Source organism: Pantherophis guttatus, chromosome 1 (assembly GCF_059756535.1).
Source record: "Pantherophis guttatus breed Tessera chromosome 1, ASM5975653v1, whole genome shotgun sequence".
NCBI lineage: Eukaryota > Metazoa > Chordata > Lepidosauria > Squamata > Colubridae > Pantherophis > Pantherophis guttatus.
In genome coordinates this window covers 78,643,331-78,669,478 of record NC_142063.1, presented here as the reverse complement: position 1 = coordinate 78,669,478, position 26,148 = coordinate 78,643,331, and the positions used below count along the sequence as shown (strand labels likewise).

The following is a 26,148-nucleotide window of genomic DNA, read 5'->3' as shown; positions in this document are numbered from 1 at the left end:
ATTTTTGTTTTTGAATAAGAAGCCGCTTCCAAGGATTACAGTTAGAAGTAGGCATATAATAAGGAGGAAAGGGAAGTGGTGGAGGGGTGGACAGAGAAGTGTATAAACGTTTTCTTTCTTCTGTTTTGTCCATTCAAAGAGGAGCATTCAGAGGGCATGCATGTCTCAGTTGAAGTGCTATCCACCAGTCTTAATGCTGGCGGCATATTATCCGCATAAAATGTGCCACTCCCACTGACATTTCTGTCCTGCCACAGAAAAGGTACCAATAAATGGTAGTGCATTCTGAAGCCCTTTCACCTTTTCTACATGGTCCATGGTCAGCTGCTACTTCTGATTCTAAGCTCGTTGGTAAGTGCGTGTGAGACACCAGTTGGAAACATCTGGACAAGAGGGCAATACCGCAAAACTAGTACATCGACCTAAAATGGCTAATAGGTGCTAGGTTGAGTTTACACTTCATAGAGATACCTGACCAAATGGTCAATGAGGTTGTCCTGGCTGACTACCTGGTTAGGAGGAAAAACTACTTTAATTGTGGAATATTAAGGAGGACATTCAGGTGTGAGTTGTGGACGAGTTGAAGGCAACAGCATGAAGATGTGGCAGAAAAAAGAGTTGGCTGCGGCAAGTTTATACCTCATGGGTTAAGCTCTATAGCAAACTTCAAAAGTCACAAATTTGTCAATTTAAGATAAATATTTTTTTTTAAAAAAAACTAAAAGTTTCATCAAAATTTGCACTAACTGATATGTAGTAGATACTTATTCAAATTCTACCATGTGATAACTGTCCATGGCAATTGGGTTGTAACCTAGAATGAGGACCCAGATTGTTAGGGGGCAATATGCTATTTAGTATACTGTCTTTGGTGTAAGCCGCCCAGAGTCTTCGGAGAGTGGGCGGCATAGAAATATGACTAATAATAATAATAATAATAATAATAATAATAATAATAATAATAATAGATTGCCTTTGCTGAATTAAGAAAATCCAAACTATACAAGGTGCAATATGCTTAACACTTGGATGGGCAATTGCCGGGCATTGAATTTTAGACTAGTCTGGAAGTTGATGAAACATTCTGGAAAACAGCAACAGATTAGCTGTACATTTCTTGGCCATTCCCTTTAAGGCAATTGATGCTCTTGTAATACATCATTGATCAAAAGCAAAAGAACACTGTGAGAAAAAGGCATAAATAGAGGAGAGGAGAGATATGATAGCTACACTGAAAAAAGAATTTTTATGAGCTACCTAGAAATCAAAGCTCTCTATTCTTTCAGATTAGAGAACCATAGGTTTTTTTACACCTACAAAGACATGTCTCTAATGAGGTGAGAACAGCAGCTTCAACCATCCACCCCCACCACCCAACCACATAGGCCTCATAATTCCCACCCACTGCTGTGAATCTATCCTCAAGCTTTTGCAATTAATTCACATACACAACAGTTCTGTATGTATGTGTTAGTAGAAAGGGGAGGTTACGCAATTGATTAGAAAAACATTGGCTTCAATATAAGTTATAAAATTAAGGGGAAACCAAAGCAATAAATACAAACTATGAATTTCCACTTTCTCCTGTCTCATCTGCTTTGCCTCTCAAGTGCAGTTTCATTCCTTCCACCCAGGCTTAAATCTAGCATTTCCCCCTGCCATTAATTGGTTCTCCTTTTCCATCCCACCATTCAACCCCCTTCTTTCCAAGTATCAACAAAAAGGTTAATTTTTTAAACCTTGTTTGTTTAAATGCTGCTTTGAATATAGGAGAAATCATGGTTTCCAAGAACTCATGTATACAGCCCTCTCAATTCTAACTTCTGCTAAACATTCTGAGAAGTTTGTCCTACAAGCCTGATCACTATTAGTAAGTTGGTCCTACTCCAAGACACATTTGTGCAACTTGCACAGATTGTTCCCAACCCCCTTCCTTCTTCATGTATGTGCCCTGCAATCACCCTTTCTTTCTGATCAAATAAAATATTTGATTAATTAGGTTAATAGTTTCCCAATCCTCAATTCTGGAATCAAAAAAAAAAGGATTATTATTTTTTTAGTTATGACCAAACAAGATGACTCAAGAAACAAAGAAACAAGTGCTTGATGACGACAGAATCTTTCTTTCCCTCACCAAGTGTCACAATCTTTCAGAAGTTAATATGTCAAGGAACAAGGCAGGCTCTTATTAGGTTTGAATCATTCTACATATACACAGCACTTGACATGAGAATTGGGAAACATCTGTATTGCTTGCATACAGATCACAGCATTCTTACTCTGGCTGAAATTGACAGAAATTGGAGTCTAACAATACCCAGGGGTCATTGGTTTACATTTCATCAATTCTCTCATCTTTTTTTAGAATCTTAGAGGAAATAAGAACCTTAAAGTAACATAATTAGTCCCCAGACACACTTCCCCTCTTAGATACACTCAATCTATCTGATTAACATTAATAGTGTGTTAAGCAGATTTATCCTCTATTGAAAGGCAATTCAGATTTTGGATGTTTTTATGAACACAGCATATTCATGTTAGGGAGGTAACTACCAACATCTTCTATCCAGCTGAGTGTCCCTTGTTCTACCAGGAATATGACTTTAGAGCTAGAAGGTATTCTAAAAAATGTTAGTCAAGAAATGGTCAAGCTGCAATCCTCCAAAAGTTGCTGGACTGCAACTCTCAGCATCTTTCACAAAGAGCTATGCACTTAGGATTCATGGGTTTTGGAATTTTAAGAATTTCTGGAGGATAACATGTTCTTCATCCCTGCCTAACCTCATTTCCTGCAGTTTTTGAAGTATGTGCTCAAAGCTTATAATTTTTTTCAGCAAGAACAATGGTTGATTCTAAGGGACCACAATTATAGATACTCTTGGCAGCCCATTACCTTTGACCTATGAACCTCGCCATCATCATCCTCCCCGCCAACACCTAAGATCTTCCTTGTCTTCAGACGGCTCACAAGGTCTGTCTGGCTGTGCTTCTTCATCAGAGGGGGAGGCTGCTTGGTTGCCATGGTGACTCACGGGTACTTGCTGGCTTGGGCAGAAACTGAAATTAGACAGACTAGAGGTTAGATATATTAGAAAAAACATGCATCTTAGGGAGGTTCAAATCCAGATTTTTCTTAAAAAAAGATTTTCATTTCATTTCATGTAAATGATTTAGTCAAACACAGTATGGAACTATTTCATTCTTTTGTTACAAACTTCTAAGTATCCCCAACAATTGCAGCAATAAAATATTTTTTGACTGTGGAATATTTACTTCCACTTGAATGATGAGAGCAAACTAAGATCCCCCTCATGGTGCATCTACAATCAGGTAAACTTTAGACAGGAACAGGCAAGCGTGGCAGTAAATTTTGCTCCTCAAGTCATATCTCAAAGGACTCTTAAACATGTACAAGATCAGCTTTTTCATGCTTCTTGGTCTGAGAAGCAACAGCAATAAAACAATCAGGCATAGGATTCAGCTCACAAAACAGTGTGTGTGTGTGTGTGTGTGTGTGTGTGTGTGTGTGTGTGTAAGAGAGAGAGAGGAATCACAGGGCTCTGCCTCAGTGAAATCCCTTGCCTCACAAAGGTATTGCACACACCCCTGGCATTGCAAAATATTGGTCCATCACTCTACTCTGCCTCAGTGAAAAACCAAGGTGGGACTCATCAGCATCGTTCAGTCTATCTACTTCCAAAACAGTAGCTGAACACATGAGGTTCTTGCTGGGAAAAACCAAGAGTCACTTTTCTTGAACCACTGTCAAAGTAAAACATTTATTTGTACATAACCCTAGCACTTTATAAGCACTAATACATGGTTCCACTCCAATTTTATTTCCATAATGGTCAAAGTGTTCTAGGAGTGCCAGAGAAAGATTTGCTCAAGCTAAGAGTACATTTAAAATCCTAGGGCATGGGTGTCAAACTCGCCACGTCATGTTGCCATCACGCTTTGCAGAGCTGGGGTGGCATAGCCTGCATGTGACACATCTGGCCCATGGGCTGCCAGTTTGACACCCCTGTCCTGGGAGTGGGAATCAGGATTTCTATGTTATTAACTAATACTCTGACCCAACTTTCCCCAACTTGGCATTTACTAGACACCTGGTACCAGAAATGATCATCCCTAACCACCATTGTAAGGCAGCTACTGCAAGAATAGAAACCTTGCATCAAGCATTAGTTCATATCCTTGAAGAACAGACATTTCCACTTTGGAATCATCTAAGTTGTGGTCATCTCTGGCCACATTGGCTGAGAATTTTGGGGGCTATATTCCTAACACATCTGGAGGGAGATGTGTTGCAGATTAATATTTTTGGTATCTGCTGATTTCTCGGGTTCTGAAACAAGACAGGGCAGTTATTGAAATCCACTGAAGGCAGCTGCTTTGTGTGCTTCATCTTATTAATTATAGTGGGTGTGGGAAGCTTTGTTATCAGCCAAGAGCCTGTCTTCCCTCCAGCTCATAGAAAGTGGGGGAGGTTTATGATTCCAAAAGACTTATAGGAGGTTTTCTGTTTCCAGTTCTATTTTAAAGTAAAGAAAGTACAGCATTTAGTCAGGCCAGGGTGCCCCCAGGGCCTAGATGCAGAAAGAGAGATAACATAAATTAAAATCAGGTGATTATGATGGTAACATAAGCCTATTTGTGAGAGATCATGAAGAAAAAAAGGGGGGGCACAGAAATGGGGCCGTTCTGAACTACACAGTCCAGAATCTGGACTGAAGAAATCATATGAACATTTCTTGTGATCATTTTTTTACAGAAATATCTCCATTCTTTTGGAATTAATTTTTAAGCAAATATGCTTAGAAAATTGGCTTCATTTTAGTTTCCATAGATTAATTATAATTTATATTAGAAAAGTGCTTTCTTCCATTAATCCAGCAATGGAGAACATTCTCTCTCTCTCTCTCCCTCCCTCCCTCTCCTCTCTTCTCTCTCCTCTCTCTCTCTCCTTCCTTCCCCCCCCTCTCTCTCTCTGTGTGTGTGTGTGTGTGTATGTGTGAAGAAATACCTAGAATGTCATCTTCATAGAAAAATACAGACAACACCTTGACAGAACAAGCAAAGGTGGAGGTTTCTTGTGAAAGATTGAGTTAGCAGTGGGATTCATTTCTCTAATGCACCTTCCCAATTTGGCTTCCACCAGATGGGCTCCCAAAATTCTCAGCAATAGCCTTATTGACTGAAGAATGACAGGAGATGAACTCCACATATTTGAATGGCACCTCAAATGAGAAAGTCTTTTAAAACTCACTCAAACAGAGTGGGAAAAAATATTACAGGGACAAAAATCTATTTTTTCCAATCTACATGCAGCATGGACTTCCTAAGGTAGATGAGATTTACACAAGTTGAAATTCATAGATCTAGAGATCACCCCATTTGGTAAAGCTATTAAAAACATGAAATCCTTTACATTGGGTGAAACAAAGTTGATATTGTATATGATAACAGCAGCGAGATTACTGATAGGTCAATATTGGAAAAATGAAGTCATGCCCACTATCGAGGAATGGACTTTGAAGATGGCCAGCTTTGCAGAGATGGTGAAGATTTCAGCATATCTAAAAGATCGCTCATAAGAGACTTATGAATGGGAGTGGAAAAAGTGGATAGATTATGTGCAGAACAAATATCAAACTAGGAAGTATCAAATAGCTTTTAACTGAAAGTATTATATAAAGATAGAAATATTTGGATTTTGTGAAGATGAAAAAATATATTGGGGGTAGAGGGGTTCAAGTTTTATAAAAAGGGGATTTTGATTTGGATTATATTCTGTGGAAGTCCGGAGGGGGAGGGGTGGGTTGGGGGGGTTAGGGAGGGTTAGGGGGGATTGGGGAGGGTTAGGAAGGTTAGGGAGGAATGGTGGGGGGGAAATGGGGAGAAAATGTAATTGTAAAACTTTTTCAATAAAAAAAAAACATGAAATCCCATTAAAATACTATAGCTCAATAATTTATTCCTCTTCTAATTTTCTTTTAATACCCTAACACTTTTTCCCCCCTAAAGAGGACAAAACTGATTTCTTTAGGCATTTTAAAATTAGATGCAATACAATAACTTGGACTACAAGGACTTTTAAAGCACTTAGAAAAGAGTGGAAAATAGAACATAAAATCTACCCAATACATTTTTGTCTCCTTAAGTAATAGATATAATCTTAAAAACATATATTTCAAAGCAATTAACAGAAACGCTGATATGGCATGAGGAATGTTAATCATTCCACTAAAGTTAATTAAAAAAAGAGAAAGAGATAATTTATGTGCACTGAATTAGGCACATAAATAATGAATAAAATATCAAAACAAAGAAAAATTGCCATATTGATGAGAAACACTCTCCTAAAGCAATGCCCTTCAGATTTTTGGGGACTATTTTCTTACCCTAGTGTTACTTAAAAGTTATTGCCGTCAGATACTATTTGTTTATCTATGACTGTTGTTCTCCCATCATACACAATACTCAAGTCCCTTTTTTACTAAAGCCTTACATTTTTTCAGTGGATATGCCCAGAAAAGAAGGAAATTACCCCGAGAGCCCCTGAGGGGGTGGAAGATTTTGGCAACAGCCTTTTGCTTACAGTGATTTGCAAAGGACTGAAAGAGATCCTGCCAGGGGATCCCATGGGGAAATCGCTTCTCCAATTCAGGACCAGCTATGATATGAAGAGGAGGGGCTTCAGGTGTTTTGGAAATGTTACTTCAGTTGATGCAACTTCCAACTGCATTTCTTCTGAGGAATGATGATCACCTATGTGCATTCGATTTTTGATTCCTAAACTGAATGACATGGCAATTTTTTCCCTGATAGTCTGCCACTTTTCAGCTCATTTCCCGATCTCTCCACTTCTTCATCCAAGTTATTAATGAAAATACTGAATGACTAATCCTTCTGACCCTCTATTTCCGTGATGGCACGCGTGCTGGAAGTGGCACTCAGAGCCATCTCTCTGGGCACGCCAGGCTATTGCTCTTCCAGGTTCCGGTGCCAGCCAGCTGGTCTTCGTGTGAATGGGAACACTGGAAACCGGAAGAGCAGCTTCCTGGCGCACATGCACACGCTGGTCTTTGCCCGTGCATGCACACACCGGTCTTTGCATTCCCCTGCAGACCAGAAAATGGAAGACCAGGTGATCGGAACACATCACATGCCGGAAACCGGAAGTTCAGCTTCCTGGCACGCACACGCGCGCTGGGGAATTGCTCTTCCGGTTTCCGGCACTCCCGTGCATGCGCACCAGAGAGCTGCTCTTCCGGTTTTTGATGTTCCCCCGCATGCACATGCATGCTTCCGTTTCGGCACTCCATGCCGAAAAGCTTCACCAACACTGATCTATTTGATACGTCTGTTCAGTTTGACGAGCAGCCACTGATGAGAACTTTTTGAATATGATTGTCAAGCCAGTTAGGTAACTAATTAATTGTCAGGAATCCTGGCAAGATGGGGGTTTGTTGAGATAGTTATTTCTCTCCTTCAGCAAGTTGCGAAAATAACACTTTTGCCTATAGTGAAGAAAACTGATAATCAAAAAAACAACAAGAAGTCTGGCTTTTTTTTGTCACTCTTTTTGGACAGATAAAATGCCTTGTCAATACAAGGTGTAGTTTTTCTTCTTTTCTCTCACCTCCTCCCATGGAACAGATGGCTTCTCCTGGACAACCCCCACAGCTGTGACTGACTTTGCTGAAACGCTTTGAAATCTCTCTGTAGAGAGTGATTTTCACAGCAGAAATTCCTTCTAATATTTCCGTATGATGCAGAACAAATGTTGAGTGGTTGGTGAAGTTACCAGAAATTAATTGATGAGGTCAAAGAATTCATAGGATCAGAAGGCTGGGAGGGACCTTGGAGGTCTTCTAATCCAACCCACTGATCAAGGCAGGAGTTTTATACCATCCCAATAAAATGATTCTCCAGTCTACATTTGAAAACATCAAGTGACAGACCACCACAATCCCAGGATGCAAGCTATTCCATTGATTCATTGCTCTTACTGTCAGAAAATTTCTCCTTACTTCTAGGTTTTATCTCTCTTTGACAAGCTTCTACCCAATACTTCTTGTCCTGGTGCCCTAGAGAATAAATCAAGCCACTCTTCTTCATGACAGCTTCTCAAATACTGAAAAACAGCTATCATGCTCTCTCACCCCTTCCCTTGATCCTTCTCTTCTGAAGACTAGGTCCCTCAACCATTCGTCATGCAATTCAGCTTCCATACCCTTTATTACCTTTGTTTCTCTTCTCAGCACACTTTCCAGGGTGTCAACATCTTTTTTTGTATCTTGTGACCAGAACTAGACATAGTATATCTAGTATACTATGACATATCATAGTATGTCTCACCAGCATGGTGTAAAGTCAGAGGTGGTATTCAGCAGGTTCTGACCAGTTCTGTCGAACTGGTAGTGGAAATTTTGAGTAGTTCGGAGAACTGGTAAATACCACCTCTGACTGGCCCCACCCCCATCTATCCTCTGCCTGGGGATTTTGCAGTAACCTTCCCCTGGAGTGGGAAGAGAATGGAGATTTTACAGTATCCTTCCCATGCCATGCCCACCAAGCCACGCCCACAGATCCAGTAGTAAAAAAAGTTGAATCCCAGCACTATGTAAAGTGATACTATCACTTCTCGTTGTCTTGATGCTAACACTCTGTTGATAAAACCTAGGACTGCATTGGCTCTTTTGGCCAACACTGCTGGCTCTAACTGTTGAGAGCGAGCAAATGTTGTAGTGGACTACGACTCAAGTATGAACAAGCAGTGTGCCTAAAGTGCCAAATAAGCCAATGAAGTGCTAGCCTGAATTAACCGAGGGATAGTGGGATGACTTTCTGAAGTTGCTGGTAGATCTACTAAAGCAAAAATAGCCAGATGTTAGGCAATATTAAGACAAAGTCAAGCATGTAGGGAAAAAATCATGCTCTGAATTTTCCTTATAGAAAGATAAACAACCCCCTGCAAATGCTATTGAGAAATGCATTCAGAGCATGTAAACCATGATGAATTGCTTGCTTCAGTTTTTCACATGCCTTCAGAGTATAACAGTCTTTGAAGTCCTAAACCTGTGGTTGTAGAAGTCTTTCTGATCATGATTAATATATTGCAAGCACAGTCAGGAATGTAAAAGTTATTGAATATAAGGTAAAAAAAAACTATATTGGAAATAATGCTATTTCCAGAAAGGTTGGCGGAATATGCTAAACATAAAGTTTCATCAAGGACATATTAAGGCAACAAATGGTAGTGATTTTGTCCTTGTATTATACATTTCTGGCTGTCCTGAGATATTGGTCAAGGAAGATCTACAATCCTGAAATTACTGTTGACTGTCGATATTCAGATTGTGACAGGAACTCTACCACAATCCATTAAGAAATTAGCTGTATGAATGGAAGGATGGTTTCATATATTAACACACACATGTGTGTGTGTGTGTGTGTGTGTGTGTGTGTGGAATGAGCCATCTTTATCCCTTTTTCTTTGTTTTAAGGGGTTGCAGTTTATCAGGGAAAGAAAATGAGCTTCTGTGGTCTAATCATTAAAGAATTAGTTTATTCCCATCTTAATATTAGTTTTAATTATTTTATTATTTATTTTTGTGGTTTATTCATTTATGTTATACATGACTTTTAAAAAGATGGCAGTCACAATTCTGGGGGGGTTCCCTCCCCCCCCCATTTTTAGCATTTGTCATTTGACTTTTTATATTTTATTTAGGGATAAATGGGCAAAAGTCCATTGGAATAGGACTTTAATTTGCTTCTAATAAACAAGGAGAGTTAAAGCCATCTGTACTTCCATGGGTGAGTCATACTATATAATGATGTAATACCGTAATTTCAACCCAACTCCTTTTTGAACTTTGAACTTTAACTAAGACTTGGGATCCAAACCTATTTCCATTCTAGAAAAGAATATAACTGATACTGTTAAATGTTTTGTCAAACAATATTTGCTTTATGGAATAGAACAGTGTTGAGAGGTATAATAAAATGGAGGAGGATATTTGATAAATTGATGATAATACAGCCTGAAGTTGTTTTCTCAGGAGATATTTATATGCTCCCTGATGAAAAATATCTTTTGATTATAGGCTGGGTTGATCAGATTCAAATAAGCAGAAAATCTGATAATTAGCAGAGGGATAGAAAATTTAATTAAGAACTCCTAATTTTGCAGCTGAATGAGAGATTTGGGGCACAAAGGATTTATTATATAATTTTGCTAATATATTTTTTTTGTAAAAATTCAGAGTTTTGGAACGAAAGATAAACTGACATTTTATATATCTGGTTTGATTTGGGGATTACACCAGGGGTGAAATCTAAATTCTTTTGCTACCTGTTCTGTGGGTGTGGCTTGGTGGGCGTGGCTTGGTGGTCATGTGACTGGGTGGGCATGGCCAGTTTGACATCACTCTTGTCATTCACTGTTAGAGCCAAGAGCTCCACATTCTGACACAGAAGCACATTCTGTCTTTCACAGACTGTCACAGAAGCCAGGAGCTGCACAAAAGCACATTCTGCCTTTCTGAAGCCCCCAACGCTTTAAGTTTCCCTCTGGCTTGACTGCCCAGGTGAACCTCGAAGCCTTCTCTTGCCCTGCTCTTCATTCTGGAGGGCCGTGCATCCCCCCCGCCAATCCTCCGTAGAAACCGCCCACCCCATTTCTGCAAAGGCACAGCTTCCCCCTTGCAAGGCGATCCAAAGAGGGGAAGGGGATGCTGCTGAAAAAGCCACCTTCCACCTGGGTCTCCTCCTGTAGGCAAACATGCTCAGCCGTGTATGCCCTTTCCTTAACCGGGCTGTGCATGGGGCGCTTGGAGAGAGAGAGAGCAAGACAGTTCTCCAACCTCTGTTTGTGTGTGTGTGTGTGTGTGTGTGTGTGAGGGAGGGAGCGATCTGAAGCCAAGGCACCCAAACCTCTGGCAGCGGCGGGGGCAGCTTCTGAGCAACCCTGAGTCAGCCAGATCCACCTGACCTACTCCCTGAGTCTCGCCATTCTCCTCGCCCCCACCCCACCCCACTCAAGCAGCGGCTTCCCTGCTCAGCCCCAACAAGCTATGCATCCATGGTGCCCGCACCAGCATCCCAAGAGAAGCAGAGAAGATCATCGCTTGCAAGCAGATAAGCAGAGGTAGCAAGCGTACATCGTGCTCTGGGAAAAATGAGAAAAATGGGAAAAATTCCTGTTGTCTCGCAGAGCCTGCCACTGCTTGAGTGGAGTGGGGGGGTTGAGGAGAACAGCGAGATTCAGGGAGTAGGTCAGGTGGAGCTGGCTGACTCAGGGCTGCTCAGAAGCCGCTCCGCCGGTGCCAGAAGTTTGGGTGCCTCGCCTTCAGATCGCTCCCTTCCTCCCTCCCTCCCACACACGCACACACACACACACACACACACAAACAGAGGTTTGAGAGCTCTCTTGCTTGCTCTCTGTCCAAGTGCCCCATGCACAGCCTGTTTGAGGAAAGGGCACGGACGGCTGGGCGTGTTTGGCTGCAGGAGGAGGTGCAGCGCAATGGGGTTGTTTTGTTCGCCATGGTGGTGCTTCGGGAGGGCAAGCGGATGTCTGCAGCTGACAGCTATAATGAATATGTCCACCTGCCCTCCCAAAGCACCACCACGGTGAACAAAACCACCCCATTGCTATGGATGCATAGCTTGTTGGGGCTGAGCAGGGAAGCCGCTGCTTGAATGGGGTGGGAGGGGCAAGTAAGCTGCTAGCTCTTTTCCCACAGCCCTGCCATGCTTGCCTGCCTTCCATGTGGGCTTCTGCTTGCCTGCCTGCTGGCCACCAGGATACCAGGAAGCAGCATGGAAGGCAGGCAAGCATGGCAGTACTGTGGGCCATGGATCGGTTCGGGGGCGTGGCCAGTCAGCCATTGCTCCCAGTTTGGCGAACTAGCCTCAATCTCCTCTACCTATTCGCCTGAGCTGATCCTAACTGGGAACATTTCACCCCTGGATTACACATAGGCCAATTAATTGTAGAGAGGGATTTTAATTTTTCATCCATTACTGAACTGGAGTCAGATTTCAGGGGGAAAAAAAGAGTTCCAGAGTTGGAATGCTCTTTGTACAAATATTGAGGAATTCAATTTAGATGAGAAAGGGTGAAAGTTATATTCATATAAGTATAATTAATGCTTAATTAAGCCCATTCCACAACAATGGTTCAATTGGACTAGATGGTGGTATTTTAATATTTCTTTAGGTAAAACAATAAGATGTAGCCACATATTTTTCAAATAGATGGGCTATCAGTGGTTCAATAATAGCCTATGCATCTTTGAAAAAAAGAGAATTACATTTCAGGGTTAGAATTGGAAGAAAAGAAGTTTTTGATGTATACAGCAAAATCAGATTCTGGAAGAATATCACACTTTTAGATTATTTAAATTGGAGTTTGATCAATTATTATATATTTTCAATATTAAATCTGTTCAAGTGCCTTAAACGACGTACTGGGAATATGAAGAAATCCTCATAAAGTATTGGTTTATCCTTTGAAACATCCCAAGAAGCTTTTCAAGAGAAATAATAGCCACACAAATTTGATTTATTGACTTTCATAAAGAGAGACTTTAAATTAAAAACAAGGGAAATATTGGAAAAGGAGGATTTCATGTTAGTGGTTTCCTTATGTGCAGTTATTAGAAAGATTTAAATTGGATAAGAAGAATTTTGGTTTTATAAACTAGAAAACTGAATTTGAACTGGATTTGTGTATTGATAATGAGCATGTCATTGCCAAGATGCTTATAGACTTTTATTAAAAGTGAATATATTAAAGACTGTAATTAGGTGGGCAAAAATGATATAATTATAATGCTTGCTCAGTAGGAAAACATGAAATTCATTTTGAGCGATAAGCTGAAAGATAATTTCTACAAGAAGATGTATCATTGGTATTTAATACCTGATAAATTGTCAAAGATGTATAATGGTATATGTTGGAAATATAATCATTCTGAAAGCACCTTTTATCGCCTTTGGTGGATTCTTCAAAATTACCTGGTGGAAATATATAGTTGAGGAAGACTTAGCATTGTTTTAGTTTATTAATGTCTGCTCTTTTGAAGTGTGAGATACATGTTTGATTTTATTTAGTTTTAATTTTTCCTAAAATGAAGATCTCTGGCATCACATTTTCTTCCAATGTCCTAAATTCTTCCTCCCATGTCCCAGACTTTCCTATTAAGTAGCCTCAAATGAAGATTGTCAGAAATGAAGCTAACAAACCAGAAATAAGTAGTCCTCAGGAGAAACAACTGAATTCACATGAATTCAATGGTCTTGAAGAAAATGGCCAAATGCCAACTGACTAAAAAGGGAGGGAAAAACCCCTAATATTTCAAACCTGGAGCACAAATCGGTATGTGGGCTTTGATTCTTGTGTATTTACATTAAGTGGTTCTTCTATGTGTATTTTGCATCATTCTAGTTTCAGTTGAAAAAACTGGTCTAGGCATGTTATATCAGTGAACTTCTGCCAAGAATGTTCTCAAATACAAGTTTAAGTGTCTGCAGAGTCAAAATCTATGAATGTATCCAATATGGAGCATGATGATGATTTTCTTATGGCTTCTACGTTCTGAAAAAGAAAGTTGTCAGCAAGACAAAGTAGCATTTTCCCAGAAGGACCATGCTTGGTAGAGTTTGCCTCCCAACAGATGCTGGAACAATTAAAGTCTGTCATCCCTATGAAACGAGAGATATTTTTATGTCAGATGTCTTTACTGGTATGTTTTTTTGAGATAAGTTTATAAAGTGTTATCTTTATGTAACACATTTTTGTGTTTGTCACTTTTCTGAGCTTTGCTGAATTCTCATACCTAATGTTTTATAGTCCTTCCTGCCTTTGGTATTGTGTTATCAGATATCAGAGAACTGGAATGATTTGTATCAAAATAGGATGATTTCTTCCAAATTAGCCATTCTTCTCTTCAGAATTATTTTCATTTCATTCATCTGGCTCAGGGGTGGGTTCTACTTACCTTTACTACCGGTTCGCAACAGGAGCATGAGTGCATGCTCGCTTCGCATGCACACACACGCAAGCTTCTGTGCATGCGCAAAAGCTTCTGCACATGTGCAGATCGTCCATTTTGACATCCGGGTGGGTGGGCGCAGCCTCCCACTGCTTTTACTACCAGTTCGCAAGAACCGGACAGGACCGGGAGCAACCCACCATTGGTCTGGCCTAAATAATTTAGGGGTGGTGGTGGGGTTTGATTACTAATAAAGGTTTACCCTGTGAAGTTTTATCAGACTCTAGGGGGCAGTGCTCATCTCTGTTTCTTACCAAGAGATCCAGCATTGTCTGAAGATATTTCTGTGGTGATGTGGCTGGCATGACTATATACTGAGGCACAGAGAATACTGTTACCTTCCCACCAAAGTGGTACCTATTTATCTACCCACATTTGCTTGTTTTTGAAGGTGGGCAGGAGCTGGCGCAAGTAATGGGAGCTCACCCCATAGTGTGGTGCTCGGGTCTTGAACCGGGCTGTCAGCTTTCCAGTCTTTAACTGCTGAGCCATTGTGCCTCTCTGAATCACTAATACTCTCCTCCAAATTAAAATTTGCATGTGGTGCTTACTCTGCCTCAACTTTCATGGCTCCTGGAATATTTCCAATTCCTTTACTTGCATGCAAAAGCAACATGCATATCTCTTCTCCCTGGGGAATAGCTCAGCTCAGTGCAAATTTTAGACTGAAAGGCAATATGGTGGTTGCTGCTCTGAATAAACACGCTCATGATGAATGCTTTCAGTCATTTTGGGATATTCTGGGAGAATACCACAAAACCAAATGCTTACAACCCTCCCGTAAGAAAGAATCCTCTGTATTTTCTAAGGCTCATTTAACTATTTTTGTACAAAAGTGACGGGAGGCTAAAGCACAGTATAAACCATCTAGTCATTTCTAATATCCTGCATCATGTGGCACAGTGAACAATTTGCACCAGATATAACAAGATGTCTGAAATGTTGCAATCTACCCTTAAAGATAAGGAACATTCTTTTCTTCCAGAAATAATGGCAATCCTCACAGGAGAACATATTTAGATGAATGGCCTATGATCATGTGCATGCAAAATTAGCTCCACATGGCAAAAATGTCAACTGATGGTTGAATCATCCGATGTTTGAAACAAGTCTTATTATTCTAAACATGGCTCTGAAAGAATAGAAGGATGGCTGGTCTAAGAATCTCATTTGATATTATATTATAGAGGAAATAGAAATAGATTGTTCTGTACTATGCAAATAGGAAGACTCCTCTTTGATCTTTCTTTGCATGAATGTGTGTCTATTCTATTTGGCTTAGAGACTCATAACCCAAACCCACACCTCACAAGATAACACTAACAAAGGCTTCAAAGGCTTCAGCAAATTATCCTAAATATGTTTTATTTTATCCTACCAGGTCAAATCTGAATTCTTGATGGAAAGGCTTGAATCAGATCTTTAAAAATGAATAACTAAAGTTTAGACATCCGTAAGAAAAATCTCCTTTAAGACGAACTCTGTAAAAATCTGCTGAGGTTGCATTTGGGAAACATCTAACTTTTGGCAACTAAATATTGGATTTCAATGCTCTTCATGCTTAATGAATGTTAGACCTGCAATTTCTTGCCCTTGTCTTGCCCTTTTATCATGGAATGACTAAAGAAAAGAGACAGAATGCAGGAGTTATCAAATTTGTCTTGTGATTTTTTTTTTAGATGGTGAGTTGAACAAAGGATTGCGATATTTTGCTCCTATTGACATTCAACATTTGTAGAAATGAAAAGTTCACTTATTCAAAAACTATTTGCTATAACGCTACTTTGAGATTTCTCTGGCGGACCCAAAAGAGATTACAAAAAATGTAAAGCTGAGGAATACAAATTATCTAAAAGAAAAAGCTTTTTATTTTACTGTCACAAAAAGCCGAAATTGCTTTCTGCTTTCAAAGGGCTTAGGGAGTTCAGCACTAGCAGTCATTCATTCAAGGTAGGATGGGCATACATTCATCTAAATCTGTACATCTTGCATCTTAGTTTAACCTAATGTGCAGGTTAATAGACACCATATTCTAGGCCATGCCGACATTTATCCCAGAGAATCTATTATATTTTCTATCGTTGAGCCACTGCTTTTATCTTCTTTTTGTATTCCAGCTCTGCTAGCTTGATGGTAGAGAGCATACCTTCTTCTCAAGCTTTGAAAGAAAGAGAGACAGAAGACAACAGATGATATGAAAAAGTTCTTTCAGAAACTCTGCACATTCCTATCAATAATGATAGATGAAGAAACACTAAGAACAACTCAAACTAGTTTTGTTACTGGTTTAGCCAACAAATCTGGCTAAACATGGGCAGCTGTCTCCTTATATTAGTTAACTATTCAAATCAGTTTCCCACTCTTACAAAGGATTTTCAGAGAGTTTTTAAGATTAAGAACTACTTTGTAAGTGTATGGATGAAGACAATGAAGAAATCTTTTCCTAGAATGTGTCCTTCTAGGCAGCAAGACATTTTAGCCTTCCAGAAGGAGTAGCTTATCCATGATGGATTGAATTTAATAACTTACCATTCTAAAACTTATATAGCGGTTTTGTCATCCTCCACTACCTGGACCCATTTTAACTTCATTCATTCACTCTTTCAGGTGATCTCCAACATTCAGAAGTTAAGCACCTAAAAAGGAATGTGCTTTCAACAGGCTAAATATTCATTTCATCTGTTTTCTCTATTCTATAATGGCCAACCAGGAGCGTACAAGCATGACTTGAGGATGTTAAACCTTTTATCCTTTTACTGCTTTACAAATGCATTCATGGCAAGTTATATTTAAAGCATAGATGGGGAAGCAGTTCCTCCAAATATGCTGAATTGAAATTCCTGGCATCCCACATCCTTGGCCATATTGGTCCACTGAAAGCAGTAGGTTCAATAAAAATTGTAGTTCACTCAGGTGGGAAGAGACACTTCTGATTTTAAAAAATGCATGCTTAAATACTGGTGAGCCTGACTCACAGAATCAAAGGCGGAAGGGAATGTTTAGACAACCAAGTGCAGGAATCCAAATTAAAGCATCCTCAACAGATGGATGTCTAGCCTCCACTGGAACACATCCAGCCAAAAGGAACTCATTACCACCCCTCCCCCTTAGTAATTGGTTACAAGGCTTAATTGCTCATATTATTAGGACATGCTTTCCTTGCTATTTAATCAGAATCTGCTTTTTCAAAATTTAAATCCATTTATTCTGCAACCTGCATTCTCAGTGATGGGAGAATTGATGTTGACGTTCAATCTGCTATCTTCTCAAGTACTTGTAGAGTACTATTACATCTCCTTCTGTTAAATGTAGTCAACTCCCTTTGTATCACCTTACAAAACTTAATCTCTACTCTTCTGGTCAATCTCCCTGTCTTGTTTTGAATTTCTGTTTTAGATCATGTGAATAAAATTATGGGCTAGACCAGGTGTCTGCAACCTGTGACTCTGTAGCCGCATGCGGCTCTTTCGTCCCCCTGCTGTGGCTCTCTGTCGGCTGAACCCACCACTGGCTGGCTCCGCCCCTCGCCCTCCCCTCCCAGTCACTCTTCACCTGGCCTGAGAAAGTAAGAGCGATGGCAGGGGATGGAGACTCACTCCATATTCCAGAGTGGGAGCGAAGCACCCCTGTACTTGCCATATCTCACAAGTGTTTCTTCTGGCCCTTGTTGGTCCTATGCGCACCTCGGTCACCCGGGGAAACATGCAACTTGATCTCTGCCCCAACCCGGCTATGGCTGATGCTCCACGTCATAATGGTTTCCAGGAGGAGGAAGGGACATCATCTCCGCCATTGTGAAATGTGCTAAATTTAACTGTGTTGCGCAAGGCGCTTTGAGAGCAGCAGGCAGGCCATGGAGGTGGCAACAGTAGCAGCATCGGCTGCAGCCAGGCCGAGCCACTGTCTTGGGGCAGAGAGCAAGTTGTGTGTCTCCCCGAGAGACCAAAGTGCATGCAGCACCAACAACATCCTTTGAGATATGGCAAGTACAGGGGCGCTTCGCTTCCGCTCTGGAATATGGAGCAAATCTCCATTGGCCACCATCACAGGGAGGGGAGGGTGAGGGGAGGAGCTAGCCAGTGGTGGGTTCAGCTGACAGGGAGCCACAGCAGCAGGATGAAAGAGCTTTATCTGGGAACCTGAAATGACTCTTGATTTAAATCATATGATAAAAAGCACTCAAAGAAGAAGAAAGAACAACTTCAGCAAAAAACAACAACAACAACCCTTGCCTGATTTTGGAAATGGGTCAAGAGGGAACACACACGAGAGAGAGAGAGAGAGAGAGAGAGAGAGAGAAAGAGAGAGAGAGAGAGAGAGAGATATGAGGGAGGGAGAGAGGGAGGGAGGGAGAAACAGAGAGAGACAGAGAAAGACAGACAGAGACAGAGACAGATGAGGGAGGGAGGGAGGGAGGGAGAGAGAGAGAGAGAGAGAGAGAGAGAGAGAGAGAGAGAGAGAGAGAGAGCACTGTTTCCCACAGAAAAGAAAACACTGGGAGCCACAAAACCTGGGTAGGCGTGACTGGGGGGTGTCATGTGATTGGGTGGGAGCAGTGGTGGGATTCAAATAATTTAACAACCGGTTCTCTGCCCTAATGATCTCTTTCAACAACCAATTCACCAAGCTGCTCAGAAAGTTAACAACCGCTTCTCCCGAAGTGGTGCGAACTGGCTGAATCCCACCACTGGGTGGGAGTGAGTGACGTTGAGTTGGCCATGCCCACCCAGGTTTTGTAGCTCCCGGTGTTTTCTTTTCTGTGGGAAACAGGTCCAAATGGCTCTTTGAGTGTTTAAGGTTGCAGACCCCTGGGCTAGACCTAGATACAATACTTGTGGTGAGGTCTTACCAACCTCTTAACAGTTTCATGACCTTAGATAGGTGGTACATAGAATGAAACTGATTTGACTCCTAAAATAACAGAGGTGAAAAAAAACCTCATCAATTACATTGTTACCTACACAACCATTTCCCATGAAAATCAATTGGGGCAGGCAAGATGTTGATTACTAATGTATTATATGTACCTGTTTAAAGTGGTCATGTTTCACTAACTGTATTCTATCCTGAGATCTATTGATGTAAAGCAGATTGATTTTTTTCCCCGTATCAATTTTAAAAACAATGCTTCAAATGTACAAAAGAAGATTGTGTTATGGAGCTTGTATGAGCAGAGAAAGAGACAACTAACAGTGCTGCTGAAGCTAAATTAAAATCCAATTTTGTTTTGTGTGCAAACTTCTAGCATTGACTTTCCCAAGATAATAACAGAAAACGGGAAAAGGTTATTGAGAGAACTGCCTGTAATGCCATGTAAATGTAAATTAGTCAGTCACAAAGATTTTTTTTAGCACAAAGATTAGGCCAGAAAACTACACTGTGCCTAAGCAGACTGAATAGATAGATATTGTTTTATATACTTAATGTTTTTATGTCACCAAATTAAAACCCATGTAATGTAGTCTACATAAAAGTAGTTAATATAAACATGGCAATGTTCACATCAGATGCTTCAGGAGTTTCTGAAAGATCAGCAAAGAAGGAGCCAATCCGGTTTCCACAGATAGGCTGTCCTATGATACTGCCTCACCTCAACTCCTGAACCTTCTGTAAGTGTGGGATCTGCAGTAGTTTCTTTCTAGTAGCACTAATTGTTGAGTCTATTGATAGGAGTAGATGATCCTGAAGGTTCACCTTGAAGGTACGAAAGTTCACCTTGAAGGTACAATTGGTAGGCTTTTATAGGTCGAGAGCAGTACTTTAAATTCGACGCAAAAATCAATCAGTAACCAATTAAGATGTCAGCCTTTCCAGAAGACCCAGACAGGAATACAACACTATACTGTAAGTACTAACACTATATTTACTGTGAAGTTACAATAAGAGAACCTTGTAAGTCTGAAAGTACTTCTGCTCTCCCCTACATTTATTTTCCAAGGAACTAGGGATGATCCCTTCAGAGATGCTTTTCCTGCTCCCATTCCCAATTTGAATTCAGGTTTCATTTATCAGACTGTTGTCTAGGCTTCAGCAATTCCTCCTGTCCCCCAAGGTTACTCTCACAGCTCATTACAGCAGGATCTACAAAACTGGTATAATATGCTCCCAATGCTGGAGTCTGAACAGAGGTAGCTCAATGCATTTTGACAAATTGAAATTTCTTCAAAGAATATTTGAATATTTTTTAAAACCTGTCCCAAGTAGAGTATACTACTGTAGTCTAAATGCACGGTGTTAAGTTACCATAGCTTGGTCTTCAACTAGAACACTAACTAGACTTGGGAATTTCAGAATGAGTGCTTCATTTATTAATTCAGACTTTAAACACAGAAACAATATATTTTTAAAATAAATATCTCAAATTAAGATTTCTGATTAAGGTTCTAATTAATACACTGAGAGGCGTGTTGGCTCTGTGGCTTAATGATGCAGGAGATGGTCTTTGCTCCAGCAGTACGAGTCCCAGCACTGCATGGTGGGGTAAGTTGCTGTCACTCGCCTCTGCTTCAGCTCACAAGCAGTTTGAAAGCACATTCTATGCAAGTAGATAAATAGGTATCATTTTGGTGGGGAGATGAGCTGGTATTTTCTGTGGATGGTCAGAATCCTGCCAGTGCTGAACCTTACTGGTTGTGATGCCCATTTATGAGGCAGCTTCGGTGGAGGGAGAGGACCTAAGATACTGCTGCAGGAAAGCCATTCATCTTTCTTTCTGATGCAAGCCTAGCTCCCCCGCCTGTAGTGCACCTTGGGAAGTGCACAAGTGTGAACCAAACAGAGCTAACAAACAGGCACCCAAACTACTACTCTGCATTAATATTGTAGTTTCCTGGATAACGTAGCATTACTATATGTTAAATAAATAAAAAATTAATATCTTATGCAGTGGTTTAACAGAAATTGTCTGCAATTACTTTGCACACTACTTCCAGCATTGTTTTAAAACATGCATAACTATAAAGCTTGCTCTCCACCTAGCACTTCTAATACCTACCATTGATTGACCTACTGGAAATGCAGCTGTGGGTCACAATTCTCTGGAGAGACACTCTCTTACAGATCAGGGCACAAAAGAAATATTGTACAAGATCCTTGGGCAAAAGGCTAGTGATGGATAGCCTTCCTCAATGCCTCTTTGTTTTGAAACTTTTCATCTCGAGAAAGATAAAAATTGGTTTCTTTCATCATAGAAAAATGAAACATCTCAATTATTCTATTAGGCTCCTTAAGTATGTACTATAATTAAACACAGTGCCCACTCAATTACTTGGCTGGTAATTGCTTTCCAAATATCCAAATGTACAGAAGGTATCTGTGTTCTCTCTTAAAAAAAGGGGGGTTGGGGAAGAGGAGAAGAAAACTGAAGATAAATAGCTATATTTATCAGATGGGTCATGTTTTCTATTCCATGCTAAATACACCAAGCTGTGCAATCACAGCAGTCTGCCCAGATCTTCTAGACTGAACATGAGTTCCAGGCATTTCTTGATATAAGAAAGGAGCCCAAACCAAATCAGATTCCATTTCGCTTAAGCATAACCACAATGAGTAAAAGTAGATAAAAAGTAGATACCGCCTGCTCTCACAATGTTTGTCTGGCCAGTTTGATCCCGTAGAGTTGATGTGATCTGGGTTTCTTTGATTAAACTATTGTCAGCCCTTCAAGGTAGATCAAATTGAGACAGCAGAATTATGAATTCTAATACTACTTTATTGCAAGTCAATATGGTTCTTCCCCCCCCCCCTTTTATTTTCATGAGAATTAGGGAAAGTCATATCTGGGACTCTTACTCAAATTACATTTCTGTCCTGGACTCAGGTTTCTTTTCTCTGACTGTTGCCTTGGTTATGGTTCTTCCCTTTGTTCCTCAAGGTTATTCCTACATTCCATTACATCCATTAGGACCCCAGAAGCATAGCCTTCTATAGTGAGATTCCCCTTGAAATCCAATAATCCTCCTGTTTAAAAGAACATTTTTCTTTCATGTTGTATTACTCCATTGTAATTTCTTTGATTGCTGTGAATTGCCCAGATTTATTGAGAATTAGATGACATATAAGTTTAGTACATTATGGTTGGTTGCAGCAAGAAGTTTAGACTAGATTTGGCATTTTTATCCATCTATTGAGTCCTTCCCAAGGAGCTGAGACAGGTAGATGTTGTAGTTTGACAGTGTTAAAAGTACCATCATAGGATATATGCTGTTCCAACTTCGCCTTTTGCAATTGACTGATAGTAATTTTGTCAATGCCGATGATGTTCAAGTGTTCCAGTTTTGGGGTCAAATTGCACCCAAGGTGCCTATTATTATTGTAATAGTACTATATTTGCTTTCTTTTGCCACAGACATTCTACTTCTGTTTGCAGGTTTTTATATTTCATAATTTCCTTCAGTTCCTTCACTTCTTTTCTTTTTAATAAAAAGTTTTTTTTTTAATTTATAATATATAAAAGTCCATTTTTAGTTAAGGTTTCCTTCACTTCTTGTACTGCAATATCATTATTATTGCTTTATATTTGATGAAAAGGAGAAAAAATGTTAATGGTGAATGGTGAAGAGCATAATCTGATGGCAAACAGCTAGACATGTTCAACTGAACTTAAATTTGTCTTGTTTGTTTTCAGCATACCAGTGTCTTTGCATTAATTCACAAGAAAATGTAAGAACATGTTTTCTTTTTACTGATGTAACTGAGAACATTAGCTATGTTTAAATGTACAAACCTTATATTTGGCCTTTGTTTAAGCTCCACCTTAGTATTCTGCCTAATATGCCAAATTTTTTAAAAAGATTATCTAGATGAGCAAAGAATTAAAGGCAGCTTCAAGGAAAATGATGATAAACTAATCACCTTTTAGTTTCATATACAGATAGTCCTTGACTTACAACCACAACTGAACCTAAAATTTCTGTTGCTAAGCAAAACAGTTGTCAAGTGAATTAGGACTTATTTTATGACCTTTCTTGCCACAGGTATTAAGTGAATAATGCAATTATTCAGTTAGTAACACTGTTGTTAAGTGCATCTGACTTCCCAAATAACTTTTGCTTGTCAGAAGGTCTCAAAAGTTGATTACATGACCCTGAGACACTACAATTGTCATAAATATGATCCAATTGCCAAGCATCTTAATTTTGATCATGTGACCACGGGGATGCTGCAATGGTCATAAGTCTGAAAAACAGTCATAATGAAAAAAGTGACTTATGAGTCATAAGTCACGTTTTTCAGTGCTGTTGTAACTTCAAACGGTCACTAAATGAATGGTTGTAAATTGAGGGCTACCTGTAAAATGTCTTTGAAATATCAGAAAACGGAGGGTTTCAGATATGCCAGTGACTGTCTGAGGACCATCTCACTGCCTTGATCAGATAACTTGCAACAATGAATTCTGCCTAACCTGAATGGAGAACGTGGTCCAATCCTAAAATAATTATGCCTCAAGATAACAGAGCTACTGAAGTTCTCTTTCCAATTCCTTGTAATCTTGAATAATGCTTGCCTTTTGATAGCCGAGGAACACAGTTTTAGTATCATTCTTTAGTAGCCAGAAGTCAGGAATCAAATCATGCAAGTAGATAGATCCCAATTCTTTATTTTTGATATAGGGACATTTCTTGAAAGTTGTCTTATTAATTTTGATTGCTACTCACTGCACAATTCTTGGGAGCCACCAGTGACTTATTACGTTTGTTCTATAGACTTGTGGCTTTGTAGTTGATCTTTCATAACCATTATCCCATTTGTCCCTTTGCTGAACAATATGACTGCTCAATGCTTGATCCCAACTCTCAATTAGATAAATATCCTTTCATGTGCTCAACATTCAGCCACTTGTCACTGGTTTTTTTGTGAACTTTTTTGCTAACCACTGCCTTGTCTTTTGAGACCAAACTCATTTCATCTTGCTTTCTTCTTAAAAGAGCAATAACATAAAGCAACGATGACTATCTTTTTATCAAAATGCCTATCCATATTGGTTAGGCTGCTTGCATTAGATTAGAGAACACAGAGAGGATCTCTGTATCATGCCTGGATGTGAATTCATAGAGCTATAAGCGGCTTACATTCTATTAAGCATTTCACATTGCAATAATGGAGCTGCTAGAGAGATAAAATTTATGATGTTGGTTTTCCTTCTGAATGAGGCTATAGGACATAATGCTGAAATTTTCAAGGATATTAGAGACAGACAGAGTTCACTGCTAGCCTCTCTGCCCTGCTCTCCATTGTGCTATTTTCCTGCATTTTAATATCTTTCTATTTCCTTCTGGCAGACATCAAAGACCCAGGACAACCCTCTATTCTAAATTCCGTTTGTGACCTATATTCAGATAGGTGGGATGTATGGCTGGACTAGGCTCAGGACTTCCTAAGAAATGCACCGCCTTCCCTCATTTTCCTATTGTCATCTCCATGAGCCTCGAGATGGAAAATTATATGTCATCCTAGACAATTATCACTTTCAGATCAAAGACTAAAACTGTGTTTTTGAGACAAAAAGAAGTCAGGGGAGGTTTTAATTTCTCCTGGGAGTTTCCAAGTAGCCGTATTCCACTTTCCTCTTTTTCTGAAACAGGTAAATAAATAGATTGACTTTTTTTTGCCTCATTCTTCCAAAAATGCTGTAAATCATCATGGTTATTTCACTTTTTAACCTATCATTGAATTCCTTATCTGGCAAGTGTCTCAATTCACATACATTAATGACATCTTTATATAAGTTGGTTTTAGTTTTTATATCACTGTGAGAGCATACACACCCTAATTGTGAGATGAATCCAGCAGCTATGCTCTATCTCATAAGGCAGATTTCCCATAGCTATACCTGTCAGCCTCAAGTAAATTAATTAGGAAATCAATTCCACAGGAAGGTTACAACTATTTTCATTGAGATTGGCTGTAATAACAGAACCTTGCAAATGTTATCTCCTCCATCTCCCATTCACTCATGGTTGTACTTCTCTTAATTAGAGAGTTGTCTACCTGAGCATCTTCCAAATTTTATCTCTTGTGGACTTAAGGCATGTTTTATGCGTTGTCACTTTGGTGAGAACAATTGCCTAGCTCCCTCAACTTCATCTTCTTTACTCTTTACATCACTAGGGCCTTGCTATTTTTGAAGATTCAGAAATATGACTTTAGTCTCAGATTAAATCCACAAACAAAACAAAACTCCACTCAAATGTCCTTTCTCTGGTAATATGGTAATATGGTTTCCTCAGCTTTACATCAACTGTAGGAATCAATAATTGGAGAGATACTGCAGCAGACCTGATTCAAAGGTATAATCCAGACAATATTCTTAATAATTGAGTGATGCAGAAACTCAAGTAGCACTTCAGAGGCACCAACAGTCTGGAAAGGACTTCATACATGGAATGTGCAAAATTCCCACAGCTTGACTGCTACTATTGTTTGTTGTTCTGTTGTATATTATAAAAGATGAGTCATAAAAGCAATCCTTCTAATTTATCATTATTGTTAGAAAAACAATGAGCTCAGTTAGGTCTCCAAGGCATTAGAGGCAAATTTCAACAGGGATATAACATAATTAAAATATATCTTGCACATTCGTAGTTTTAGTAAAAGGTTTTTAAAAAACAAATAATAGTCTAGTAGCAGTTTAAGGATGCACTGACATTAAACATATGCTGTATTTTTAAGTGTATAAGAAGCATTTCCTCCCCCAAAAAAGTGGGTGGAAATGTCTGTGCGTCTTATACAGCGAAAGTTGCCAAAACCCTGCCCACCCGCTGGCCCCCACCCTTCAGCCTCTGCCTCCCGGCAATTTACCTCCTTGCAGCAAACAGCCTGGTCAGCTTCAGCACAGCTTGATTTAGCACAAACAGCTGATTGGCGGTTGGATCGGCCTCCCGAAATGCCACCTATCAGCTGTTCCAGGCTGCAGGGATCACCACTACCCGTCGCTGCTGTTGCTGCCCATCGCTGCTGCTGCCTATCGCTGCCTCTACATGCCCCATTTTTGGCTCCACGTGCCTCGTTTTGGCCTCCACAAGTCCCGTTTTCAGCCCGTTCCAGGCGGTGGGGATAGGTGACTGTGGCAGCGATCTCC

General features: G+C 39.9%; 1 protein-coding gene and 1 long non-coding RNA gene across 2 annotated transcripts in view; one reads left to right on the top strand and one right to left on the bottom strand.

Annotated features, from left to right (window-relative positions):
• Window positions 1-26,148, bottom strand: part of TP53I11 (tumor protein p53 inducible protein 11) — a 79,576-nt gene that overhangs the window by 25,760 nt on the left and 27,668 nt on the right. Inside the window, exon 2 of the mRNA XM_034417417.3 lies at window positions 2,894-3,057. Within this exon, the coding sequence (XP_034273308.1) occupies window positions 2,894-3,022 (129 nt within the window). The 5' untranslated portion in view covers window positions 3,023-3,057. The remainder of the gene's footprint in view (window positions 1-2,893; window positions 3,058-26,148) is intronic.
• LOC132710618 (uncharacterized) lies at window positions 22,651-24,673 on the top strand. Its single transcript, XR_009621298.2, has 2 exons — window positions 22,651-22,730; window positions 24,350-24,673. It is a non-coding gene; the product is annotated as an uncharacterized LOC132710618 (long non-coding RNA).